Raw genomic sequence first — 25,934 nt, 5'->3', positions numbered from 1 at the left:
AAGAGTTCAGTCAATCGAGAGTGTTTAGAACAGCACCTGGCACATAGTGAGTGCTCGAGCATTTTAGCTCTGCCTCTCCACCTAGCCTGCTTCCTTCTCCCCTCTAATTTCCCACCAGTGACCCCCTGGGGAAAGTGGAAGGTGAATGGCTGCTGTTCCAAGAGAGTAGAAAAGAAGGTTCCCAGCAGCCTGGGGAAGAGCGCTTTTCTTTCAAACACTGCTGCACGCTTGAGTGCGGCCAAAGCCAGAGCAGGCAGTCTTGAGTGTAGCTCTGCTTCCCAAGAGCTCAAATAGCCCACATTTCCTTGCAGGCCTGGCCCTTAAGGCTAGCCTTTGTGCTGCTGTAGCTCTCACCTGCTCTGTGCCCAGCTCTTCAAAGTGGGTGTCTGAGTAAGTTAATACATGAGGCTGAGGCTGTCTTTTTTCCTTCTCCCTGATTTAGTTTCTAGCTGGTGGTTCTGAGGTTTCCTAGATCACGAGCTGGGGGCTTCTCTGAGGAGGGGGCAGCATTGGCTCCCTTTTTGCTCTGAGAACTGGAGGCTCAGTAAGGAGAGAGACTGTTGCCCATGAGCTAGTTGGAGGGGCAGGAGAAAGCCTTCTTCTCTGGCCTGATTTTTCTTCCCAAGCTCCCTCCCCCTGCAGCAGTTTGCTAACTCTTAGGTGAGGCGATGGCTAGCAGAACACTGGTGGCCCAATACCCTAAAAAGGGAAAGGACAAACAAGTTCAAGAATGTTTTGGCGCTCCCCCCACCTCCAATCACACACTTAACCTGTAAGATCAGCCACACTTGCTGGTGTCCTGGTTGTCTGTTGTGATGGTGCTGCCCTCTGCTGTCACCTCAGGGTAGAGAAACCATTTAAAACACAGCTGGTTAGTGAATGAATTTAGAAATTTACTTATCTGGAAGACTTTGGAGAGCTGGGCAGAAGCCCAGGTTAGGAAAGCAAGACCTTCTGTCCACAACCTGCTGCCCAGGGCCTGCCCTCAGTCCCTCCCTAGCTTCTTATGCCCCTCCAGTGCTACCTAAAGCAGAGACTTGCTTAAGGAAACTATTCCACAGCCGTAAAAAGGTGCCTGGAAATGTCCCAGGATCAGGGAACCTCACCCACCTCAGAGTCCAGTTCCCTAGAGCTGTGGAAAAGCATTTTCTCCTTTTATTAGGCCCCAGTTTCGGCTGACTATGGGACCTTTCCCCTTGACCTCAACCATACCCTGGCTCAAGTTCACTCGCATATGTCCCTTTGCATCCGGCGCTGGATCAGCTCCTGGTTGCTCAGTAGATAGTCATCAATGAACGTGAAGATTTCCTCGGGAGTGACAGGTTCCATGTAGCGTTCCCGGTCAATTCCCTGCTTGTCAATCAACACCATGTTGAAGTAGGAGCGAGTGAGGCGCTGAAATTGCCTAGAGAGAAGAGCCCAGGGAGGTCTGAGACCTTGTCTTGGCGTCATCCCACCAGGCTCTACTACCCTCTGACCTTTCACAGCTCCACTGATGGACTAATTTTTTCCCCACCCAATCCCTTGGCCCCATCCCCTCCACTACGTGTCTCAAGCCCGAGTCTTGCTGCCCCTACGTGTCTAGCTCTGTTAAGCTGTCCCTTCCTCACCCCAGATGGAACAGCTTTGTTATTACCAAGCTGTGTTTGCCTCACAGGCCCCCTTAAGCAGGGCTATCACATACAGCAACGCAGGCTGCATGGAATAACTCCAGGGAGCACCGGTCACACGCACTATGCTGCGACCAGTGTTTGCCTAGAGTTGGGCTGGGCACAGCCTGCACGACCAAACATGGCAGCCCTGAGGTTGATGAATGTCACCTGGTCAACCTTGAAGTTGAGCAATATCACCAAGTCTGCAGTCTCCTTCCTCTGAGTGTTTCCCAGTCTCTCTTCTATCTGGGACTGAATCTTTCTGTCCCTACTGAGACTGAGCCCTAGGGGCAGGTATTGTTTATAGAACAGAGATCAGTGATGGCTTTATTGGCTCTGAGTATAGGTGGAGGCATTGGAAGGGTGATAATAGATAGATAATGAGAAAAGTCAACTTCTACCACCTGTTGCCTATGGTCTTCTCTCCCCCCCAGGGGAAGATGGGTATGATTCAGATTTCAGTGCCTAAAATGTGTTTTGCTCCTTTGGAGACTGAGGGCAAAGGGATAAGGCCATAAGGCAACAGGATCAGAGGCTTATCTGAGTCATGTTTGGGTCTGTGTCTCAGCCCTGGCTGTGCTTCAGAGTCACCTGAGGTGCCTCCTGAAAGCACAGTCCTGAGGTGGTTTGGGGTGCTCATCTGTATTTTAAGCACCGCCCAACCCCCAATTTAATTCTGACACCCTGCCACTCTCTGATCTTACCTAATACATCCAAAGAGTTCAAACACAAGGAATTCCCCAAGAGAGTAGTGTCTGCTGATTGTCCCACAACCCTCCTGTGGCCAATGTCCTGCCTAGAGTTTCCGCCCAGCCCTTCCCTGTGGCCTCGCAGCCTGGACCTGAGCTCCTCGATGATGCTGGCTGACAGCTGTTGCTCCCGGATGCGCCCCACTTCCTGAGGTGGCTGCCCCACCAGCTCAATGATGCTCACGTGCCGCAGGTCCAGTCCGCAGATGGATTGCTGCGAGGGGAGAGAAGAAGGTTTTCTGGAATAGGCTATCAGACTCAAACCTAAGGCTACTTAGCTGATTCCTCCTGGGACCACGTCGAGGCAGTGTGGGAAAGGAGGGGCTTCATCCCCAACCATAACACCAGGGGGTCTACGACCTCTTCCCTCTGTCGTTCCTGAAGCACTTGCCCTAACAGTCTTTCCTTTATTCTAATGAAGCGTGGGACACTGGTTACACCATGTGGGGTAGAAAAGAGAAGTGTAATTGATAAATTGCAGGCACATCATCTCTCCTTGCTTAGTTTTGCATAGGTTTTTAAATACATAGGTTCTTTTTTAAATTGAGATATTATTTGACATATAACATTATATTAGTTTCAGGTGTACAATATAATGATTTGATACTTGTCTATGTTGCAAAATGATCGCCACAATAAGTCTAGTTAACATTCATCACCACACATAGTCCCAATTTTTTTTTCTTGCAATGAGAACTGTTAAGATCTACTTTCTTAGCAAGTTTCAAACATACGATATAACTATAGTCACCGTGCTGTACATCACATCCCCAGGACTTATTTATTTTATAACTGGAAGCTACATAGGTTCTTAATGGATAGCTATTGTGATAGGATAACAATGACTATTGTTCATCGAACACACATACCTAATGCTTCGCGGGAATAATTGAATTTAATCCTCACAACACCCCTAACAGGGTAGGTGGTATCATTCTTATTCTGTAGAGGAGAAAGTAACTTGCCCCCATTTGCATGACAATAAGATGCTGAGCCAAAATTCAAAATGAGGGCCGAGGCTGCCTGCCCCAAGTGTGTGCTCCTTACCACTAGGCTACATGGCCATGGCCTTCTCTCAGTCTCCAGAATTTCTCCAAAATGGCGCCAGTGCTCTTTCCGTTACCCTTTCTCGTGCGTTCCTCTGCACTGGGCAGGACACCCTGTAACCCTACCCCGGCTCTTGGCCCTGCCTCATCCAGCAGGGGCGCCTCTTAGCCAGTTACCTGGGGGGAGGTTTAAAGCAGCAGCGAGCACTGCCGGGTGCCCACCCCTTGTTTAATCTTTGGGCTACTCCTCTAGACCTGGCCCTCAAAGCCACAGTCCTCCCTGGCTGGTTTCTGTTCTTTCTTGCTTTCTGCTCAAGCTGAGGTATTGCCTTTGTCTGCCTTTTTGGGATCCCTGGAGGAACTAGGTCCTTTTTGGTCTAGATACCCAGGGTCATTCTCTTGATACAGCTGCTTTCATCCTGGGCCTCTGAATACTGACTTGGCAACTTGTAAGATTCAACTTTTAGAAACCCCCTAAATAACTTCTTCTTTTACCTGGGTATCCAGCCCCTTTCAGTTTATCAGAGCTGGTTCTCCAAGTCTTGTCAGCATAACTTGAATTCTCTTCAAGAGCCTAGTCTATTCCTTATTTTTATCATTATATTATTTTTCTCTTTTTTATTGAGGTACAGTTGATTTACAATATATAAGTTTCAGGTGTACAACATAGTGATAGAATCTGGTCTATTCCTTTCACAAGTCCCAATGGTCAGATCTATTCTGTCCTTTCCACTTCTCCTTCCCCCACAAGTGGCTTTAACTAGATACCTGGTAGAATGTTAAAAATCCTCACGCAATTCCCTCATACTACTTTGCAATATCACAACACTTTTCCTTCTCGTCTGCTGTCAGTCGCGGTTAAGAGCACAGATCCTGGAGTCAGACTGCCTAGGTTAGGTCCCGGCTTGGCCACTTACTTACTAGCTAGTGATTTTGGGCAAATCATTAACCGCTCTATACCTCAGTTTCCTTACCTAAAAAATGGGGATAGTAATGGTACCTATTTCACAAGGTTGCTGTGAGAATTAAGTGAATATGTGTAAAGCACATACTTGTATACCTGGTCCTTATATAGCACTTACTGTCTGTCTGTTAGTGCTATTATTCCTTGAAAACATAAACATAATTAATTCCCCACATTTACATTTGATCATACATCTTACAAGTCTCTCCAGAGTGTTTTGCCACACAGCCTTCTCATGCTTCACCAAGCCTCCTGTAACCCACCATTCCAGTGACCTCACTGTCTTTTCAGTGAAAACAGCAGTTTTTAAAATGTGCTCAATTTGTCTACAGTAAAACTGATCAAATGTTGTCCACAGAGTCTGAGGAAGTAGCGTTTGTGCTGCAGAAAGAGCAAGTCTTTGAGAAGAGGTAGGGGAGTAACGGAGTGGGGTAGGGGGAATGCCAAGAAGCTAAGCCCTGATTAGAGGAGTGGCTCTCACCTGTAGCATAGAGATCTGCATTTTATAGTATCGGTTGGAGGGATCAGGAGCTGAGATGATGAGGAGTCGCCGTTTCTCATAGAACTGATCCAGAAGGCCAGCTGCCGAGTTGACATTGACATTAATCTTCATAGCTAGGGCAGAAGCACATGGCCAGTCAGAGTATGGCCTGCTTCTTCATCCCAGCATGGATAACAGCATCCTGAGGTGTTCCAGCCTTTCGGGTTAACCTTTTTTGGTTGTTTCTCCCTTTCTTTCTTTCTTTTTTTTTTTTAAACATCTTTATTGGAGTATAATTGCTTTACAATGGTCTGTTAGTTTCTGCTGTATCACAAAGTGAATCAGCTATACATATACATATATCCCCATATCTCCTCCCTTTTGCGTCTCCCTCCCACCCTCCCTATCCCACCCCTCTAGGTGGTCACAAAGCACCGAGCTGATCTCCCTGTGCTATGCGGCTGCTTCCCACTAGCTATCTGTTTTACGTTTGGTAGTGTATATATGTCCATGCCACTCTCTCACTTTGTCACAGCTTACCCTTCCCCCTCCCCATATCCTCAAGTCCATTCTCTAGTAGGTCTGTGTCTTTATTGCTGTCTTACCCCTAGGTTCTTCATGACTTTTTTTTTTCTTAGATTCAATATATATATATATATCCCCTTCTCTTTTTTTTTTAACATCTTTATTGGAGTATAATTGCTTTACAATGGTGTGTTAGTTTCTGCTTTATAACAAAGTGAATCAGCTATACATGTACATATATCCCCATATCACCTCCCTCTTGTGTCTCCCACCCTCCCCATCCCACCCCTCTAGGTGGTCACAAAGCACCGAGCTGATCTCCCTGTGCTATGCGGCTGCTTCCCACTAGCTATCTATTTTACATTTGGTAGTGTATATAAGTCCATGCCACTCTCTCACTTCGTCCCAGCTTACCCTTCCCCCTCCCCGTGTCCTCAAGTCCATTCTCTACTTTCCTTGGGGGAAATCCTCAAAGAACACTTGGAGATTTTAAACCCTTTTTCTTGGAGGTGGAGTATGCTAAGGGGGAACACTGGCCCCGAAGCATCTCAGAATCCCCCATTCCCACATCAGACACATTGCTCTTGGCCCCTGAGTCATAGACATTGGGAGATCCCCCCAAAGTAGCCCTGATCAATATGTGCACTCTCCCCATTTCCTAGTTTCACTCACGAGCACAGATAGGTGGTGATCCTGACCACTGGCGGCTGGATTGGCAGACCCGGGAGGGGGTCCCTTGGCGCTCATACCCTCCATCACAGTGGTATTCACAGGTGGCACCATAGTTGTCCCCTGCTGAGGTGCAGGTGAGGTAACCATGCTGTGGTGGTTTCAGAGTTGGGCAGCGTCTCACTATCAGGGAGGAGTTCAAGTTAGGGGCTATGTTATCTCTTTTAGAAAAAAAAAAGGCTAAGAGGATGCCTATCCTGGGTTTGCTAGATCAGCAGACCCAGAATGATCAGAATGAATGACTTGTCTGTGTTTCCCATGACCAAAGCTAGAGCCAGAATTTTCCTTCCTTACGGAATTAAATCTGAAATGTAGACAAAGGTGTTCATAAAATGTGGAAGCACAGGTGAGTATACATATTGTCATCAAAAGACTATCAATCTGTAAAAAGAAATTGCCATTTTTGTTTTCAGACTTTGGGGACACCCCGCATAAAGATGACTACCTTACAAATTACTTTTAATATCAAAAAGAAATTGGAGGAGACTGAAATATCCATCAGTGGGAGAAGTGTTAAGCAAAGTATGATATATTCTTAGAAGTAGATTATTATACTGTCATTAAAATACTTCTGAAGAAACTTTAAAGAACATGAGAAAATTACTTGTGTTATAATGAAAAGTAAAAAAGGGTGACAGAAGATTGGATATGCAGTATGATCTCAATTATATATTTTTTAAAGTATGTGTGAATAAAAGACTGGAAGGAAAATACCAAAAGGTTAACAACAATTGCCTCTGGATGATGATAGAGTAATAGGTTTTTTTCCCTTTATATATTTCTTTAGTTCCCATATGTTCAACAGTGAGCATGAATTAATTTTATGATGAAAACAAAACAAAACAAAAAGCAAGAATCGGGCAGCCAACACCACCAATTTCAGCAGAGGAGGAAGATGGAGAATGAAGGCTGATTAGCTTTAATCATTAATTTGAAGGCCAAGAAAAGAAATGGATAAGAGTACCTTTGTGGATTTTATGTAGATTTAGGAGAGTGAGAAAGTCTTGCTGGGAAACAGAGTTTCTGAAACATGTGTATGCACATGTCATGCAGGCTTCCTGAGTGACCTGTTTAGTGAACTTATTTTTCCCATCTCCCAATATATATGCAGTGTCTGTTTCAGGCATAGAGAGGAGAGGGTTGTGATGGGCATCTGGAGGGTAAGGGAAGAGCAGGAATAATAAGCAATGCAGAAATGGAAGACTTCTTTCTAACCTTGTACTTTTACAATGAACTTGCAGCTGGCCCGATTGTAGGCTCGGTCGTAGGCAGTATAACGAATCACGTGCTCTCCTTCGGGAAAGTGAGAGCCAGGCTCAGGGCCCCGAAGTGTCACCCTGCATGGGACAAAGTGAGAGAGCCACTGAGGAAAGTGACTCTTAGAACTGGGGTCTGGGGCACATTATCACTGTACCCTCAGTCTGTGCGGTTCAGTGGGGGCAGCCTGAGTGCCTGGGAGAAGCTGGTGGGAAGCATAGGACGCATCCATTACTCACCTGGTGATGGTGCCATCAGCAGAATCTTTCACCAGGGGTGGGTCCCAGTATACTCGAGCAGTCAATTTCTCTGGCTCTGCCATCTTCTCACGGGAGTGGGGACAACGGATCTTGGGGGGATCTATGTCTGCCAAGGTCAGAAATCAAGTGCTGACTCGTGGGTCCCCTGCCTTCCCTTGAGGGAACCCATAGAAACAATACCACACCACTGGGTAGGTAAAAGATGCACTCTCAGTTCAAGATGCTCAACAAAACTGGGGAGGCCCAGCTCCACGGGAAGTGATCACTTTGTTAAGCTCATGCCCAGGGTACCACCCTTGCAGCGAGTAGGAATGCCTTCTGTGGTGGACCTAATGCCAGGCTGGCTCTTTGCAGCAGGACAGCTGGGAGTGACCAGCATTTACCTACACATACGGGCTCGCCTCCACTCCATCGCCCATCTTCCATGCAGATTCGGCTGCGGTCACCTTCCAGGTGGTAGCCACTGGAACAGCTGTAGTCACAGCGAGAGTCAAGAAGTACGCCATTTGTGCATGTGTAGGTGCCACTCGTGATTAATGGCAATGCGTGGCATCTCATCTCTAAGAGAGAATGAAGTGGCAAGTTCAGTGGCCTGTGGGGTTATGTGGAGGTGATGCCTGGGCATCTAGCACAGGGAGAAACGTATCGGAAACAGCAGAAAATACAGAAAATCCTACACCAAACTGCCCTGACATTTTTGTGCCTGATTGCCTCTTTTTCCTAATTGCCTTCTTATTTTGATATTATGAAGTATGGTACTGCTCTTGGTGGGTGGGGGTCGGGTGCTGGTCTCAAAGAAGCAAATTACTCATCCAAGTGCATGGATTTGAGAAACGCACCTGAGTTTGGATCCCAGCTCCACCACTTACTAGCTCTGTGACCTGAGCAAGTTACTTCATCTCTCCAAGCCTCAGTGTTTTCGTCACTAAAATGTGTATACCATGAAGTAGGATTGTTGTGCCGATTAAAGAGGCAATGCATATAAACCTCTGGGCTTATTCAGAGCCTCAGCAGCTGATAATTTTCCTCTCTTCTTCCTCAAATGCTAGACGCCCTTGAACAAATTTAAGGCTCCTTTTTTGAGTATAATGTTGGTACTACCACAAGCACTCCTCAGCTGAGGCTCACTTACAGGCAGGCTAGCCCTCTGTGACAGTGAGAATACAAGTCAGGCCAGTGCCTGGAGGGCCAGCTTTGGTGGCATTTGCTTAAAGACGAGTCCGTGTGCTTTAGACATCACGTGTGCCAGAAGCGGAGACAGCTCCCATGAATTGATTGTGAGCCTGTGCTTGCCAAAGTCTAGTTTGAAATACCTGACACCTGAAAGAAGTAGGCCAGCCATATCTTCCTTTAGGTTGTCTAAGTTCTAACCCTCCTTACCTTCAATTATTGGAGCTTTGAATAAAGATTCTATGAGCTATGTTTGTTTTGCTTCTTGGTCAAACCAGACTTGAGGATGATTGCCTTTTATTTTTTCCAGTCTCCTTTATATAAAGACCTAGGCAAAAATGACCTCCTTGAAATCAGGCCCCAAAAAAAAGGTTTGTCTTTTCAGCTGAATTTGTTTTCTTAGTATTATATGACAGTGAAAATGATAGATCCAAAGTGTTTGCCCTTGTGTCTCTTATGAGGAAGGACACAGCCAGATTCAGTGTTTAAATATAGTAATTAACTCATTCTAGGCACCTGGAAATATGTACATCTCCATTTTTTTTAACTGGTTTTATGTTCATTTGTAGACTTATTTTAAGTTTTATGTTCATTGTAGACTTATTTGTAAGGCCATTCAAATTCATTTTGGAAATGATGGTGTCTAAGTCCTAAAACAAATGCATTACAGTCACCTAGAGGGGCGTGGTAGCTTCCCTCTTTCTGGCTATCAAGCTTCTCTACAGCATCTTCTCCGACCAGCCCCATTTCTCTCTGAATGCTCGGCATTCTGCATCCCCTTACACTCCATTCACGTGCACACATTTGTGTTTCCATCCCATTAGTCTATAAGCAGCCTGGTAACTGAGGAATTGGCTCCTGAAGTGACCAATACAGGGCCCCGCACACATGGGTGTTCTACAAATGGCATTCAGTGATGGACATAGGGACAGACGAAGCTCAGCTGCCAAAATGGGGTAGGCTGTAGGGCTTGAATAAGAGGTAGAGATTTGGGAGCTGAGGGGGACATGATGTGAAACGTGCGTATTAGCACGCCCACATTCCAGCCTTAGGGATTCTTCTTGACTTTCAGAAGAAAATGAAGACTAGTGGATGTCTTATAGTTTCACTGCCAAGGCCTTCTAAGGCCTTAGGTCAGGAAGTACAGCAGTTTACCACAAGTGGGAATGAGTCTGAGACCACATGTGCTCAGAGCTCCAGAGGAAGGCCCAAGTCTACATCGGGCCCCAGGCGTAAGCCTTCCATGCAGTCCTCGACCTCCTAAGCCAGAAAGGCTGGTTGCTACTTAATGACCCTATTGCTTGACCAATAACTACAGGGAGAGAAAATGAGCTAGAATGTTAGGATGGGGAAAGACCCTGTTGGGAGCCTGTGGAAAATTCTCAATTTGCACTTGACAGAGGTCAGAGTAACACCTCCAGGCATATACCCTGGGTGGCTGGCCAGCCAGCCTCTCTCACACGCACATATCAACACATGCACGCACAGACACCACTTACGCCTGCAGTAGGCAGTTCCAGACCAACGGCGGTTTGGCAGGCATTGCACCGACCTCCGTCCAATCAGTCGAAAGCCCCGGTCACAGGAGAGCTCACAGCGAGTGCCCAGGCTGCTGTGATAATTTCCTCCTCTCGGTGAGTAGCATGTGGCTTCTCCATCCTGGATATTTAATGTATAACACCATCGGGGGACTGTAGCAATAGAAGAAAAGTAAGCTAGAAGCACAGTAATCAAGACAGCGTGGTATTGGTGAAAGGACAGACACATAGATCAATGGAACAGAACAGAGAGCCCAGAAACAGACTCACACAAATATACTGAAATGATTTTCGACAAAGGTACAAAAGCAATTTAATAGAGGAAAGATAACCTTTTGAACAAACGATGCTGGAGCAATTGAACTTCCATAGGCCAAAAAAAAAAAAAAAAAAAGGAAAAGCAAAGCAAAGAACCTCGACCTAAGTGTCTCATACCTTAAACAAAAATTAACTCAAAATGGCTCATGGACTTCAGAGAAAAAAGTAAAATTATAAAACTTTTAGAAAAAAATAGGAGAAAAATCTTTAGGATTTAGGGCTAGGCAAAGAGGTCTTAGACATGATACCAAAAGCACAATTCATAGAAGAAAAAAAATCAAGAAACTGAACCTTGTCAAAGTTAAAAACTTTTGTTCTGTGGAAAGCACTGTTGATAGATGAAAGACAAACCACAAACTGGGGGAAAATATTTGCAAACCATATATCGGACAAATGACTAGTATCTAGACTATATAAAGAACTTGGAAAACTCAACAGTAAAAAGAGCAAACAATCCAGTTAGAATATGAGCTTTAGATATGAACGGATATGCCACTGAAGACGATATAGTGATGGCAAATAAGCACATGAAAAGATGTTCAGCATCATTAGTCATTAGAGAAATGCTAAATCAAAACTACAAAAAGATACCATTATACACCCGTTGGGATGACTGAACTTAAAAAAAAATGGCAATTCTAAGTGTTGGTGAAGATGGAGAGAAACTAGAACTCTCATACATCGCTGGGGGAAATACAAAATGATGCAGCTACTTTGGGAAATTATTTGGTAGTTTCTTAGAAAGGTAAATGTACACTTGACAGGTGACTCCACAGTCCCACTTTAGGTATTTACCCAAGTGAAATAAAAACCCGTGTTCATACAAAATCCTGTACACAAATGTTTAAAGTATTCTATTCATAATTGTCAAGCACTGGAAACAGCTCAAATGTCCTTCTGAGGGTGAATGTTTAAACTAACTTGGACGAATCTCCAATGTAGTTTGTGAAATGAAAGAAGCCAGAATCAAAAGGCTGCAGGCTGTAGGATTCCATGTATGTGACATTCTGGATAAGGCAGAAATATTGGGATAGATCAATGATTGCCAGAGATCAGGGGTAGAGGGGTGGATAACCTCAAAGGGGCAGCCCTGGGCAAATTTTTGGTACTGTGGTACTGGTGACCTGACTCTTTGCATTTGTCAAAACACCAAAAAGAGTGAATTTTTACAGTGTGTACATTTACAATAACTGTTAAAAATAACACAAAGATGTAAGCTAGAGAGAGGAAGGGAATGCCATGTCAAAGTAGGCTGCTTAGGAATGAAAGTCCGATCCCAGTTCAATACTGAGCACTAAAGGTAATAAGGCTGTTAAATCATAAAGCTATCATAAAGATGCCTCATCTGCTACACAAAATAAATGACTCTTCAGTGGGTTCAGATTTTAAAGGGGAACGTATAAACAAGCAGAGGGCCACCTGCCCAAGGATGCATACATAGGCTGACACAGATTTCTTAGCCTGGGGCTGGGAAGGCTAAAGCCCCATATGAGCTAATTTGGTTCCCAAATCCTAAGAGACAAAAAAAGGGGGGCTTTGAAAAAAAGCTCAACAGGAGCTAAAGGAACAAAGAAAGGCTAGAGCGTCTGTTTGAGGGCAGCTGGAGAATGGAGACAGATGACAGTGAGAAAACTAGCCTTTAAGCCACAACAGCCTTGTGGCTTCTAGCATTAGCTTTGAGCCTGTGGCTGTGACACACAGCTGCCATCTGGAGACACCATCTCCAAATGACAGAAAATCTCTTAAGCACTACAGTTGCAGAGCTGTTGATTATATGGTCACAACACATATCATCAAGACTTTACATTCGAGGCCGGGACCTCAACAATCACTCTCGTCCTATTTTTCACCCATATTCTGTCAAGGAAAATACACATAAAATTGGAATGGATAGAACAAGCAAGCAATAGTAAAGGGAAATATATACCTCAGGATAAATGCTGAGACAGTAATAGAGGGTCTAGCTATTGTAAATAAGTCCAATTTTGCTGGCCTTGAGGAATACTGGCATCAAGAGAACATGTCAGATTTGTGATTACCAGAGGCAGGGGGTGGGGGGAGGGGGAATTGGATGAAGATGGTCAAAAGGTACAAACTTCCAGTTATAAGATAAATAAGTGCTAGGGATGTAATGTACAACATGATAAATACAATGAACAGTGCCGTGTGTTATATGTGAAAGTTGTTATGAGAGTAAATCCTGAGTTCTCATCACAACGAAAAGTATTTTTTTCTATTTCCTTAATGCTGTATCTATACGAGATGATGGATGGTCACTAAACTTATTGTGATAATCATTTCATGATGTATGTAAGTCAAATCATTATGCTGTACACCTGGAACTTATACAGTGTTGTATGTCAATTATATCTCAATAAAACTGGAAGAAAAAAAAAAAAAGACTTGAACCACAAGGCACAGCAGTTGACCAAAAGAAAAAAAAAAAAGAACATGTTGGAAGGCTGGAAAGAGCAAAAACACTATCCCAATTTTCTTTTTTTCCAGATTTATTGAGGTATAATCAACACATAAAATCGTATATATTGAAGGTGAACAATGTGATGTTTTAATATATGTATACATTGTGAAATGATTACTGCAATCAAGTTCATTAACACATCCATCACCTCACATAGTTACCATTTTTTTTGTAGTGAGAACACTTTAGATGTACTCTCAGTAGATTTCCACTATGAAACATAGAATTATTAACTATAGTCACCATGCTGTACATTAGAGCCCCAGAAGGAAGAAGAAGGCAGCCTCTGGGAACTATAGCCTGGTGAGACTGACAGCACTGATAGCAAAGTGTTCTAGAATAGTTAAACATAGGCTTATGAGCAGTTAGGAGAAGAAGTGGTGATCTCCACGTGACCCCAAAAACAAGTAATTCAAGACTGACCTTGTTTCCTTTTTGGGTATGGTCACCAGACTAGTAGAGCAGGGGAAATGGTAGGTACCTTATGTGGAAGTCAGTGAGGCATGTGACAATGCCTTTCATGCCATTGATCTGGATGAGATGAAGAAATACATCCACATAGGAGAGGTGACAGTACAGTTATGGAGATTCATAACTGGCTGAACAAAAGAGTACTGATGGGAAGTTGAAACTAAGAACGTGGTAGGAAAATTGTTAGTCATTATGGAGTAGCTATGGTGTGCTAGTCACCATGCTTTATATTTTCATTTTCCCATCATCTCATACAGTTCTCCCGATAGCTCTGTAAGGTACAATATGTAGATGTTTATCCCTATTTTGCAGATGAGGAAGTAACTTGCCCAGGATCCCTCAGCAAGTAAGGGACAGAGCTGGGATTTGAACCCCAGGTTTGTCTGGCTCTAAAAGCCATTTTTTTTCTAACTACAATATCTGTCATTGCAGCATGTTAGGCTGCTGTTTTGAAGTGTACATTTACATTTTTGATTAGGTACTATAGCCATATGTTTCAAAACCCCAAAAGTATAAAAAGTTATGCAGTAAAGTTCTCCCTCCCACCCCTGCTCCCACACCTACCCCCACTAAGTCCCCCCATCAGGAAACACTGTTAATAGTTTCTTTACACATATAAAGCAAATCTTATTTTCCCCTCCACTTTATCACATATTACGTCCACTGTTCCCACCAATGCTTTTTAAAATAAACTTAACAATGTGTTTTAGAGGTCTTCCCCTATCACTCCAGAGCAAGCATGAAATGTATTTAAATGAAATAACATTTATAAAATACATAGCACAGTGACTGGCACATAATACGTGTTTGTCCAGGGTCAAAACTGCTGGAAAGTGGAGGAGCTGGGATTTGAATTCAGGCCTGTGGCCTCTGCGATCCACGTTATCTCTTTCTAGAGATTATAAAGAAAACAATGTGCTGCCAACAGGATTGAAAGCGCCTTCTTCGTGATTACCTTCAGATAACTCAGGCAGAGTTACCAGCTTGCCCGGAGCTGTAGAAATCTGGGAGCAAGTGGTGGCCCAGAGGATTGGGACATACCTCAGAGAAGGGTTTCTGACTCCAAGCTGGGAGTCAGTTTAAGGGAATGAAAGAAAGTTCAAGATTAGTGAAAATGGTACCAAAGTACATGTGCACTTTGCTCTAAAATATTGATCTGCTTTTTACTGGTTAACTCTTGTTTTTGTTTTTTTTTAAACCTTCTTTGCAAAAAAAAAAAAAAAAAGGGTTACCTTTTTTATGAAAGAGATGATAGAATAAGCATGGCTTTGAAGTCAGACAGACCTGGGCTTAAATTCCTGCTCTGCCACCCCTGAGCTCTATGATTCTCTAAACTGAACTTCCCTGAGCTTAGTTTCCTGATCTGTAAAGTGGGAATAATAAACCAGTTTCATAGGACTGTTTTGAGAATCAAATAAAAATGCGTGTGTAAAATATATGTAGTCCTGGGAATGGGAATGATATTCCCTGAATCAGTGTCTGGGTTTGAGCCACTGGCTCATCCCGTCTCAAGCAACAAAACGCTGCTGCCATCTGGAGATGCCAAATTACAAAGTCTCTTAAGCACTACGGTTGTAGAGCTGTGGATTATGAGGTCACAAGACCTTACAAGGAATGCTGGGGCCTCAGGTTGTACTTTCCTCGCCACCCCTCCCCCGTCAACATAGATAACCGTACTGAATTAGTTTTATGCCCTGAGACTACGTCCCAAAGATAGCCATGAGACACTTGACCCCAAGGCCAAAGGCCACCATGTGGCTTATTTTTTTTAATGGATTTATACACATTTAAAAATAACCAATGAGGCAGATTAATATTAATCATAGGGCTGTTGGACCCTCCCTCCCGAAAGTACCTTCTGCACCTGTTGCTTTTTCCTACCTACTTCTCCCATTTACAGTCTCCTACAAGCTGGCTTCTGCTCCCAGAATGCCAAACAGCCAGTAAACATTTCTTGAGCATCTACTTTTGACATAGCTCTATGGGGTGTCATATGTGGCTCCTTCTGTTAAATAGGTAACTATTTTGTTGAGGGTAATAAAGAGTAAACCAAAGAGGCAGTACATAATGAATGCCGAACGAGTGGTCCAGACAATAAACATTTATTTCAGAAGAGGTATACAGTAGGTACTCAACAAATAGTCATTGCATAAATGAATGAAAGAATGAATGGATGAGGGAGAGTTCAGCGTGGGCCAAAGCAGTTAGGGAACAGAGTAGAGCTCCACTAATCTGGCTACTCATAGATTTCATGTGGGGAGAAGGGGTAATGAGTTGTTAGGCCAGGCAGCTAGACTGAGACCAAGTTCTGTTAGAAATGATCACAGTGGGCCACTAGGTGTGGGGAAGGGAGAAACATGAGTCAGAGAATCCAGTTAGGAGGCAATTGTCATTATCAATGTGTGAGGTAGTAAAAGTTTTAATCCCATGGGTTAATAAACAAATGACAATTCTTGGTGAATGACTGGTGAGAGGTGATGAGGAAAAGGGGCTATGAAAGGTGATGGGGGCTATTAAAGGTGCCATTAAGGTATTTTTAAGAGAATGATGGTATCCTTATCAAAAGTCTGAAGGCCAGATGTCAAACCTTTTTCAGGGAAGTGGAAAGAATTTAGTTTTCGATATCTCCAAATTTAAGTGTCCAGCAGCAATTGGAGATGTAGTCCAGAAGCTCAGGGGACAGGTCAGGGTCACTCAAAGTTCAGATCCATGCCTCACGCTCCCTCTTGTCACCACTGGAGAACCCATCTCCTTTCTTGGCTTCAGCTACGGCCAGAATAGTGAAATGTCGTGCAGCCCAAGGAAGGGGGCGGGGTGAGAAGAGAGGGATGGTGTTCACTGTTACTGAGACATGGGGGAGGTTGAGCTCAAGAAGGGGCCATATGATTTGGGCTTGGGGAGAGAATTGTGATTGATCTTCAAGGGCTGTCACTTCAGCATGGAAATCTGTGGGTGAGTGGAAAAGAGACTGTAGGGAGTTGGGGAGTTAGTTAGCAGGTGCTGGGACAGAGAGGCAGTGGGTGTGGACAATTTGGCAGTGAGAAGATAGGTAGACGGTAGCTAGAAAGGAGCAGAGAGGAACCCCAAACTCCGATCATTTGTCTATTGAAACTGTTTTCTCAGAGGTCACCATTTACCTTCTTCTTGCCAAATATATTGTTTATACCCTCAATTTGTTTCTTTCCAATATTTGACACAGTAGATCTCTTATCCCGTCCCCTTCCTTAAAATTCTCTTCCCTCGTGGCTTCTGTAATTTGATAGGTGCTACCTCAGTCTCCTCCTACATGGCTGACCACTAATGATCTCTTTTTTTCTTGTTGGTTCCTCTTCTCCTGCTCACATTCGTAGATGTCTTCTAAGGCTCTGACCTTGGCCCTCTGCTTCCTCAGACAGCTCATCCATCTAAGCTAACGACTTGACTCACAAAACTCCATCTTTCTACTCCCCACTGTCTATAGGGTACAAACCACTTTTCTTTTCTAACCTTGTCTCTGTGAGAGGGGTCTTACAGTTCTCCCAGGTGTTCAGACTGGATGCTTTCAGAGAGTCGTTTGTTTCTTAACCTCTTGGTACATCAAATCTGTACTAGGTCTTGTCATCTCTTTCTTTGAGACATCTCTGGGGCTCATCCTTGCTCTCCATTTCTTTTCCACTAGCCTCAGTCATCTCTAACCAACATCACTGTTACTGATTCCTGGAGAATCTCCCTGACCCAGGCTCTACCCCTCCCAAACTCCTACTTTCTGTCCACAGTAATGAGGTTGATATTCTGAAATTACTATTTACAATCTCACTCCCCTCTGCAAAAACATATGATGACTCCTTATAACTTCTAGCACAACAGCTAAACTCTTCAGCATGGCTTGCAAAGCACAGAAACAAAGAATCTTAGAAGTGGAAGGGATATCAGACATTGCGTGGTCTAAATTTCCTTCTAATGCAGGAATCGCTATTCAGCATTTTTCACAGATAGTCCTCCTGCCTCTCCTTAGAAGGGTCCCTAGATCATGGAGCCTTTCCAAATTTGGTCTCACTCTTTATATTTAACTTTATCTCCTACTACTCCCTCCACATCCCATCTCCTCTAGTCAGGCTGGATTCTTCCTAGCTCCTTCCTCTTACACGTTTGTTCTTACCTCTATATCTGTGGCCATCTGCTTTGCTGAAGGCCCTCCCATCCCCTTTCCAGTTCTCAAATCCACACATCATTCAAGGCCTAGTCTAAATGTCATCTTTCATGACCCCTCCCCTGACTTCTTTTTCTTAACTCCTGTTGCATTTACTGCTAGCACAGAGTTTCACGCTTACTTGCTCTATGCCTGCTAATTTTATTGCGCCCTCACCCATATCCCCCAGCAGAATGTAAGCTTCTTGAGGGGGACAAAACACTACCTTAGATTTTATATCACCCAAGGCTTTCGTTACACAGGATTAGGCATACAGTAGGTACTCAGTCAATACTTAATTATAGATGGGTAACCTTAATTCCAGAGAGGTGAGATCACACAGCAAGTCAGTAACCAAATTCATGACTGGAAACCACAGCCCCTGCTTCCCTGAGCTGCAACTTTGGCACAAGTGAGCCAAGCTGGGTGAAGATGCTTCAGGCAGGGCCTAGGCCTTAGGCCAGATAAGGCCCTTCCTGATCCTGAGAAGCAGTGAGGATTACCTCGGTAGTCTAGGGCAGGGGCCTGTGGGACCTCTTCAGCATATACTTCATTGTAGCTTTCATCTGGGTAGTAGCCTGAACCTAGAATGAAGAATATATCAAGATGACATATTGGTTTCTTACGCAAGTCCTTCCCAACCTTTTCCCCTTTCCAACTTGGTCCCTTTCTGAGGACATGACACTCCATAGGTGGGGAGCTAGGTGGTTATTTAGTGGGGAAAATCCTGCCTTGTGAAGCAGCAGAACTATTGCGGGCAAACGTCCACACCTCAGGTGCACAGAGGGTGAACTCATGTTGGGGCAGAGGTGGGTGGCTTACTGGTAGCACTAGAAGCCTCCATTCAAAAGAAAAAAATAAAAATTCTTGACCAGCCATCAATCCTGCCCATCTGGACTAGAAACGACCCATTTCCTTGATGTAACACATGAGTTTTGGTGAGACGCTGATGACCAGGCTCTGAGGATGGACAGTTGTTGTCCCAGGTAGGAGGAGAACATAGAGCCTGAACAAGGGTCTCTCCACTAGTGATGAGCCGTCTCACAATCCTCAGAGGGAAATAATTCCTCAAGCTCCCACCAGCCCACAGGGCACCAGCCTTTTGCCACCTGGTTGCCAGGGCTAGGGGTGGCATGCGAAGGCAAAGAGGGAGGGCTCAAAAGGCGAGGGGGCACGAGAAGAGTTTCACTTCCTGAGCAGTTTGTCCTGCTTTGGAGAGATATCTAGTTCCTCTAGTCAGCAGGAGCCTTAGTAGGGGGCTGCTGAGCTAGAGAACATTCCACAACCACCCCCATCCCGTTAAGTGGGCCACTCCCCGGTGGAGGCCAGTCTACGGCTGTCCGGGAGACTAAACAGTGCCTTCCACCAGACGGCAGGAAATGGGTCATGAATACGAACTAATTGGTATACAACTTGGTCCTTTCCGGAGGGAAGTTGCCGGAAGCTCTCTTTCCAGCCTCCCAGAGCCCTAAAGCACACACAGGAATAGAGCAGCCAGCCGTGCTGGAGTCAGAAGACAATTCTGCATTCCCAGGAGAGGGTGTGCTTCCAGGACAGGGCTGGGTTTTAGTGCTGAAGCCCTTTGGCCTGTGTCAACACTCCGACCACAAGCTGGCCTGCCTCCTCTCTGCGCAGAGGCACAAGGCCCCCTGCACTCAAGGGTGGAGCGCAGCGCAGATGATGAGGCTCTTCCAGTCCCCACAGGCTTAGGCTGCGGGTCGGGGGTGTTGGGAAACCAGTCCAGCTTGATGAACAAGCAAATGAATCAAACTGAAAGTTTGCCTTATGAAATCATGTCCTCGTTGGTTTGCCCTCATTCCAGAGGAAAGAGTTCATTTTTTCTGCTTCCCTTTATTTTTTCCTGGTTTCCCATTTCGCGTCTTCTCCTGGATTTCCTTTATTTCTCCTTAGGCCTCCTCTCCCTTGCTCCCTCTTTCCCCACCTGGGAAATTTCTTTGTTGGGGGGGCTGGGAAACAGAATTCTTGTCAGCTGTTTCAGTTTAGTATCAAAGCCTTACAGCGCCTGTAAACAGGAGGACAGATGTGCACGATTCTCTAAACGCTTTGGTCCCCCTACCCTTGTTCCAGAGCTTGCTTATGAAGAAATGGCCAGCAGGGAGCAAGCCTCTGTTTACCAGAAGAGCAGACAGGAGTGTCCAAGGCCTGTGGCTGGATAACAACAGCCACAATAACAACAACGACGGCTAACATCACTCAACACCTACTCTGGGTTCAGCGCGTTACATGCGTCATCTCATTAGATCACCCTAACATCTCAGTGAGGTAAACACCCATATTGCTTTCATATACAGTTGAGGTAACAGGCTCAGAGGAATTCAGGGAGTAGCCCAAGGTCTCCCAGCTAGTAAGGAGCAGAATGGGCATTCCAGCCCAGGGCGGTTTGATCCCCTCGAGACCAAACTCAGACACTCCACTAAAGATGGCGGTAGGGGAGAGCTTTGGACAACGCCCAACAGGGATAAAAATCCAAAATCTTTCTCGCAATTCAGCCTTTTTTCACTCTATGTATGCGGGATCGAAGGCCACCAAGCATTTCACATCATTCCAGAATTACAGGGGATGTGGGAAAGCTGAGGGGAAGACTCAGTCAGATAATTACAGTCTCGCCAGGATACAGAGGTGGCTGGCCCAGTGCCAAGTCTGCTTTGTGACAGGAATAAGTTGGGGCCACCTTACCACTTTAAGCCTTTCCATTTCCCCTCTTTGCCTGTCTTTGGGTATTTTTTGGCAAATATTGAGATACTGAGATGAGATAAGGGAAACCAGAGGGTCCCCCCTTCCCACCTTGTTCTATCTGCTTGTCCCTCTTCAGCCCTGGTTGGGAGAGCTTTGGGCAGCATTCCTTGGTTCCTTTATGCTGATCAGTGGTTACTCTTTCTGTTACTGGGTTCCTCCAACTTCCATAGTACAGTCAGACCCTCTAAGCACTACCCTTCACAAAAGTGTGGTTGCAAATGTAACTGATAGTTGATGACAATTTTAAGATCCCCCCCTAATGCTTGGATTATGATAAGAAACACTGTCTGACTTCCTGAACTGCACAGATATGCCAATATGCACTTTTAACCCACTGTTGGCTTGATTTATATTCTTAACGCTTCCCACCCCCTGCTGATTATTCTTGGATCCTTTTTCTGATTAGCCAGGAATCCACACTTGGCTGCTTTCCTTGTACTATTCCCATTGGAGGACAAGGCTATAGTCATGAACAAAACAGTGCTGAATGCATAGAGAGTGGGGAGGAGCTAGTGATGTAGGGGAGGATTATTGGGAAATTTCCAAATTTCTCTCATCACGTAGCCTCCTAAGAAAAGAGAAAGGCAGAATGAGTGGGTTTGCAGGGCTGTCAGAGACCTCACCAGCCTGGGCTCCTGAGAAGGAGTGATGACCATAGTGATTCTTGTGAGAAGTGGGGAGTAGCCACCTTTGCAAACAGCCCTTTGAGAGTTTCAAATGAATCCAAGTCTTTAAAAAACTGCACTGTCCTTAAGACTCCAACAGCTCAGGCTTCCACCTTGGGAAAGGTCAAGGCCTTTGTGTGCCATGAGGTTTCTTATAGTTATTCAAAATGGGACTTGAGCCATCTAACCTCCACTCCATAGTCTCATGGTCTTTGGCCGGATTTTGGTCTCATGTACTTGAACTGAAGCTGGGGGGAGGTTGGGGAGGACGGCTGCACATGGTATCTCCTGGGGACTTGGGGCTCCTTTAACCCCAAGCAGTGTGCACTCTGCCAAGGGCTTGACTTGAATTTCTTCATCTCAGTGTCAGCCCTTATGCTTCACCCCCTACAGAGCCAGGTTAAGCCAAGGAGGGGAAGAAGTGCGCATATTTGTTTGAAAGCTTGATGCAGCTGTTCCAAACAGAGCTACTGCCAGAAGCCTCCACCAGGAGCTAAGGGCATGTGGAAAATTTTAGCTACAATGACTGCAGCTGTGATGGAAGCAGTTTCTTATTTACTCATCTCTGGATGTTTTTCTAACTCCATTAGTTGGGTCTGTCTCCTGCCCCTACTGCCCCCAGCCCCTGTGAAGGCAGACGCTGCAGGCCACAGAATATTCTTAGCACTTGGAATGCCAGCTGGGCCCCATCAGGAACCCCTGTCTGGCACCTCATTATCCTTCCTTCATTCCTCCCCTTCCCCTCTGCCATCTCCTCGCTGGGTCTGTTCTCTTGAGCTCCCTATGTCTCCCCAGGGGCAAAGGATGAAACACTCAGGGATCTAGAAATGCCCATCCCTTCCGAAATAAGAAACAAGCCAGAAGAAACTGAGGGATTCCTGTTTAAGAGAATGTGGTCTGAATTGTCATTAACAATCTTTGGCAGAAAAGGGCTATAAAAATCTCATCCTATAAACAAGGTCTGGGAGGGGAGAGAGAAAGAGAGAGAAAGTAAGTGGAGAAGCAGGTAGGATAGTGGCCCCAAAAGCCATGTTGACCAACCTTATTTTTTAATATTTATTTATATTTATTATATTTATGAAGTATAGTTGATGTATAATATTATATAAATTACAGGTGTACAATATAGTGATTCACAATTTTTAAAGATTATACTCCATTTATAGTTATGATAAAATATTTGCCATATTCCCTGTGTAGTACAAATAAGCTACAAGGATATATTGACCAACGTCATTTTTATGCTGGTGCAGCCTGTTTTCAAAAATCTCTTATCAGTTTGCCTCAAAAACCTCCCTCGGTAGCCTTTTGCAATGTTTAACCATCTTTGTTGTTGAGGATAGTTCTTCTCTGTATCTAATTTAAGTGTCTCCTATTGCAGTCTAACCCTTCCCTTCTCTAACACTTGCTCTGAGCCCTGCCCTTCCTGGAAATAATGGGCAATAGCTCCTAGAGCTTACCTGCATACCATGTTGGCATCACTGCTGGAGTGAGGAAGAGCAGCAGAGAGAGAGCTCCTCTTCGAGTTAGTTGAACGGCCATCCTTGAAAGGGGGAGAAGGGGGAGTGGGAGGGTGGTTTAGGGAGACAAGAATAGAGGTATGTGGTCAGAGGCACCAGGGCAAAGGAGGATGACTTTCAGAAATCAGCCATCAATGAACTTCCAAAAGTGAGAGAAAGCAGAAATGCAGGATCTGCAAGGAAGAAGAGAGATTTTAAAATTAATGAATGCCTGTTATATGGTCTCCCTTGTAAGGATCTTCCACTTTACAGAGTAACAACACTCTGTTTGTTAATTTTGGTTTTTTTCCTCCCAGGAGGAAGAGGACATAAAACAACCAGTTGTCAATTGACCCTGGTGATATCTGATGCCAATGTTCCATGGTCCAAGTTACAGAGAGGGACAGTGAGGTACCAAGACCAGGAAAAGGCCAACATTAAGTCATATAGAACCAAGAGGGAATCCTGCAATCTAAAGGCACCAGTTGGTGGTTTTATCCACTTAACTAGTACTTCCTAACCACAAATCTGGGAAAGTGTTAGCATATATGGACTAAGAACTTGAACTCTAGAGTTACACAGATCTGCATGTGTATCCAATTCTGTCCCTATTAGCTATGGGGCTTTGGACAAATTCCTTACCTTCTCTGAGCCTCAGTTTCCTCATCTATAAAATGGGAATAATAATAGTATCTACCTTACAGAATAGACTATTGCCTGGCACATAGGGAAGCAATCCATGTATATTAGATATTATTATTACCAACTCCATCTTGAACAGGACTGGATGTCTCCTTTCTGCAGTCTCTCAGTCGGTGACTATACCCTGGCTCTGTTCTTAGCTTTGGGTTTTGAGGCTTAATGGTTTAGTAGTGGCTTCTGGCTTTCAAGTCCAGCCTAACCTTCTAGTTTTACCCTGCTGAGCCAGCAGGAAGTCAGTGGGGTTGGAAAGAACCTACTGAGGTACGTGAGGAGAGGGTAAGCAAGCTCCCACTGCCCTCTTACTTCCCGTCCTGTCCTCACTCTAATGGGATGAGAGTTGTGTGGTTCCCAGTAGGCAAATACTTCATAAATGACAGTATTAAAACTTGCTACCCATTGGTATAAACTGGCCGCTGGACCTCTCAGCAAGCACCCACAGGCTTTCAATGAAATACCATGCTCGGGGGAGGTGTCAGTCCCAGAAATGGAGGAACAAAAAGATGGCAGATTCTGGCCAGCCTCCCTAAGGGGCGTGAGAAGTCCAAGAATGGCAAAAATTCACTTTCCAGTTCATTACTCCCTGGCTTCAGATTTTGTCTAGAGAGTGGCAAGGAAGCAGGATAGAGAAGAAGTAAGAGCAAGCGGGGGAGGCAAGGAAAGTGGAAAGATGTGGAAAGGAAGCTTAGCAAGAAAAGACAATCTGCCAGAGCTGAAGGCAAGAGATAAAAGCAGAAAGAGGGAATGAAAGGATGAGAGAGAGGAGATTCAAGAAGATTCAGGAAAATGAACAGCTAGATGCCCTAATCATCGACCCCTCTCCCACATGCAGCTTCCATCCAGTTCCTTGGTTTGGGAGCAGGGGCTTTCCTTTGCAGACCCAGTGCTCTGAGTCTGTGACCCCTTCCCTGCCCACCTTCTCCCCAATCTCAGACTGAAAACTTGATTCACCACCGGGGTCAGCCATACCTCTGCTATGGGCCGGGAAGGTAGTGGGAACTTGTGTCTGCAGCCAGGTCACGGCTCAAATGGAAAGCAGCATGTGGTCCAGTTTCATAAAAGAACTTCTTCCTTCCCCCACCCCACCTCCAAGCCATTTTGCCCAAGTCCTGGGTCTCGTTACCCTCCCGGGTTGTGAAATGGGGGTAGTGTGGTGTGGACGGATGAAGCAGCAGATCTTACCTGTTGTACGGTTTTTTTGTGTTCTCCCTCTCTCCTTCTCTTTCTCTTTCTCCTTCCTCTCTGCTTCTCTCATCAGTCGGAAAAACTTCTACTTTTTTACATTCCTAGAACGAGTGGCTCCTGGTCTGTCCGGGCCTCCGGGATTCTGTTAACACTGCCCAGATGTTAGGACATCAGCATCTGCCAAAAGTTTCCTTAAAGCTATATTATCCCCAAAGCTATAGCTGTTCCTCCCTCAGAAAAGAGTTTTAGAGAGGCGGGGGAGAAGGAACTCAAGGATGAGAGGAGCTCAATCCGTCTGCTGCAGAGCAGAGGAAAATGTGAATGGCGCTGGCCCCAAGCCTGTGAGTATAGTAATGACTAACAGGCTGGCTAAAGGGCTTCCAGAGATGTGGTGCACTGAAGAACACTTTTGTTTTTCTTTTAAATGACTCAGCATGACCTCAGGATTGAATGAAAAGGAATTCCACAAACTCCTAGGAGAGGGGAAGAGTGGAGCTGATTTTGACATTCCCTGCAGATTTCCCCTGTAATTCCTTAGTACTCTCCATCCCCAAGTTGCCCTGCCATCCCTATGCACAGGGTCAGATCCACTTGGAAACCCTCTCTGATGACCTAACTCCTATGGACTTCAGTTTCTGATAAGATTATGTTGCTGACAAAAAATACCATGCACTTCTAGCCTGCAGAATCAAAACTGATTTCCTGTAATAAGAGTGGAGAGAAAGCATGCTTAGAGAAGCTTTAGGGGAAGGTTGTTTAAGCCAATTGAGATGATCTATCTGTGCATGGCAAGGTTATAGCCATTGCTAAGCTGTTTCCCGATGATCTCTTGTGGAGGGCTGTGTTTCTCTTCACTAAGCAAGCTTTGTTCACTTTAGTATCTGATAATGAGACTGTTCTACCAGAGTGCAGAACAGCTCCTGATACTTTCCCTCCCCTTACAGTTTCATTTCCATCCTTTTAAATGCACTGTCCTGGAAGAAATGTTTTTAGCTGCTGTAGAAATGATTTCTTCCTTGTGTGTGTAAGCAAATTGGTACCCCCTTCTCAGTTATGAAGGGAAGGATTGTGTTTACAATAATAAAAAGTTCATTAGCAAGCCCATTTCATTTCCCATCCACCGATCAAAAATATGTAATGAGTGTTTACCATGTGTTCAACAGTGTGATCATTGTATAAAGAAGGCAAAGACGTGGTCTTGGCCTCATTCATTTAATAAGTTTATCAAGCATCTACTGTGTTAAGGATGGTGGACAAAATCCCTGACATCCTAATGCTAATTAATTAAACAAATATTTGTTGAGTATCTATTATGTGCCATA

The 25,934-nt window shown here is 44.8% G+C and overlaps 1 protein-coding gene across 3 annotated transcripts; it reads right to left on the bottom strand.

Moving 5' to 3' along the window:
* Window positions 1-872: 872 nt before the first annotated feature.
* Window positions 873-24,966, bottom strand: SRPX2 (sushi repeat containing protein X-linked 2). Of its 3 annotated transcripts, none has more exons than XM_036841040.1 (11): window positions 24,610-24,966; window positions 22,690-22,922; window positions 18,311-18,391; window positions 10,333-10,524; window positions 8,047-8,223; window positions 7,643-7,769; window positions 7,362-7,483; window positions 6,090-6,269; window positions 4,893-5,026; window positions 2,494-2,615; window positions 873-1,405 (listed from the first exon to the last, which is right to left on the bottom strand). In XM_036841040.1, exons 2-11 carry the CDS (start codon window positions 22,769-22,771, stop codon window positions 1,225-1,227), a joined length of 1,398 nt encoding a protein of 465 aa, XP_036696935.1. In that variant the 5' UTR covers window positions 22,772-22,922; window positions 24,610-24,966; the 3' UTR covers window positions 873-1,224. The 3 variants fall into 3 exon arrangements, with proteins under 3 accessions (XP_036696935.1, XP_036696938.1, XP_036696937.1); XM_036841043.1 differs by having other exon boundaries at window positions 877-1,405; window positions 22,690-22,772; window positions 24,610-24,949; XM_036841042.1 differs by lacking the exon at window positions 24,610-24,966 and adding an exon at window positions 24,397-24,468 and having other exon boundaries at window positions 880-1,405.
* Between the last annotated feature and the right edge of the window lie 968 nt (window positions 24,967-25,934).

This window comes from Balaenoptera musculus, chromosome X (genome assembly GCF_009873245.2).
Source record: "Balaenoptera musculus isolate JJ_BM4_2016_0621 chromosome X, mBalMus1.pri.v3, whole genome shotgun sequence".
NCBI lineage: Eukaryota > Metazoa > Chordata > Mammalia > Artiodactyla > Balaenopteridae > Balaenoptera > Balaenoptera musculus.
Note: the sequence above shows the minus strand (reverse complement) of the source record. Positions and strands in the feature narration are given on the sequence as shown.

Excerpts from the sequence above, each read along its gene's own strand:
- SRPX2 (XM_036841040.1), bottom strand. The coding sequence starts at position 22,771 with ATGGCCGTTCAACTAACTCGAAGAGGAGCTCTCTCTCTGCTGCTCTTC. Across the intron at positions 10,525-18,310 it reads CCCTGCCCTAGACTACCGAG|TCCCCCGATGGTGTTATACA; the intron begins GTAATCCTCACT and ends CTATTGCTACAG. Across the intron at positions 2,616-4,892 it reads TGCAGATCTCTATGCTACAG|CAATCCATCTGCGGACTGGA; the intron begins GTGAGAGCCACT and ends CTCCCCTCGCAG.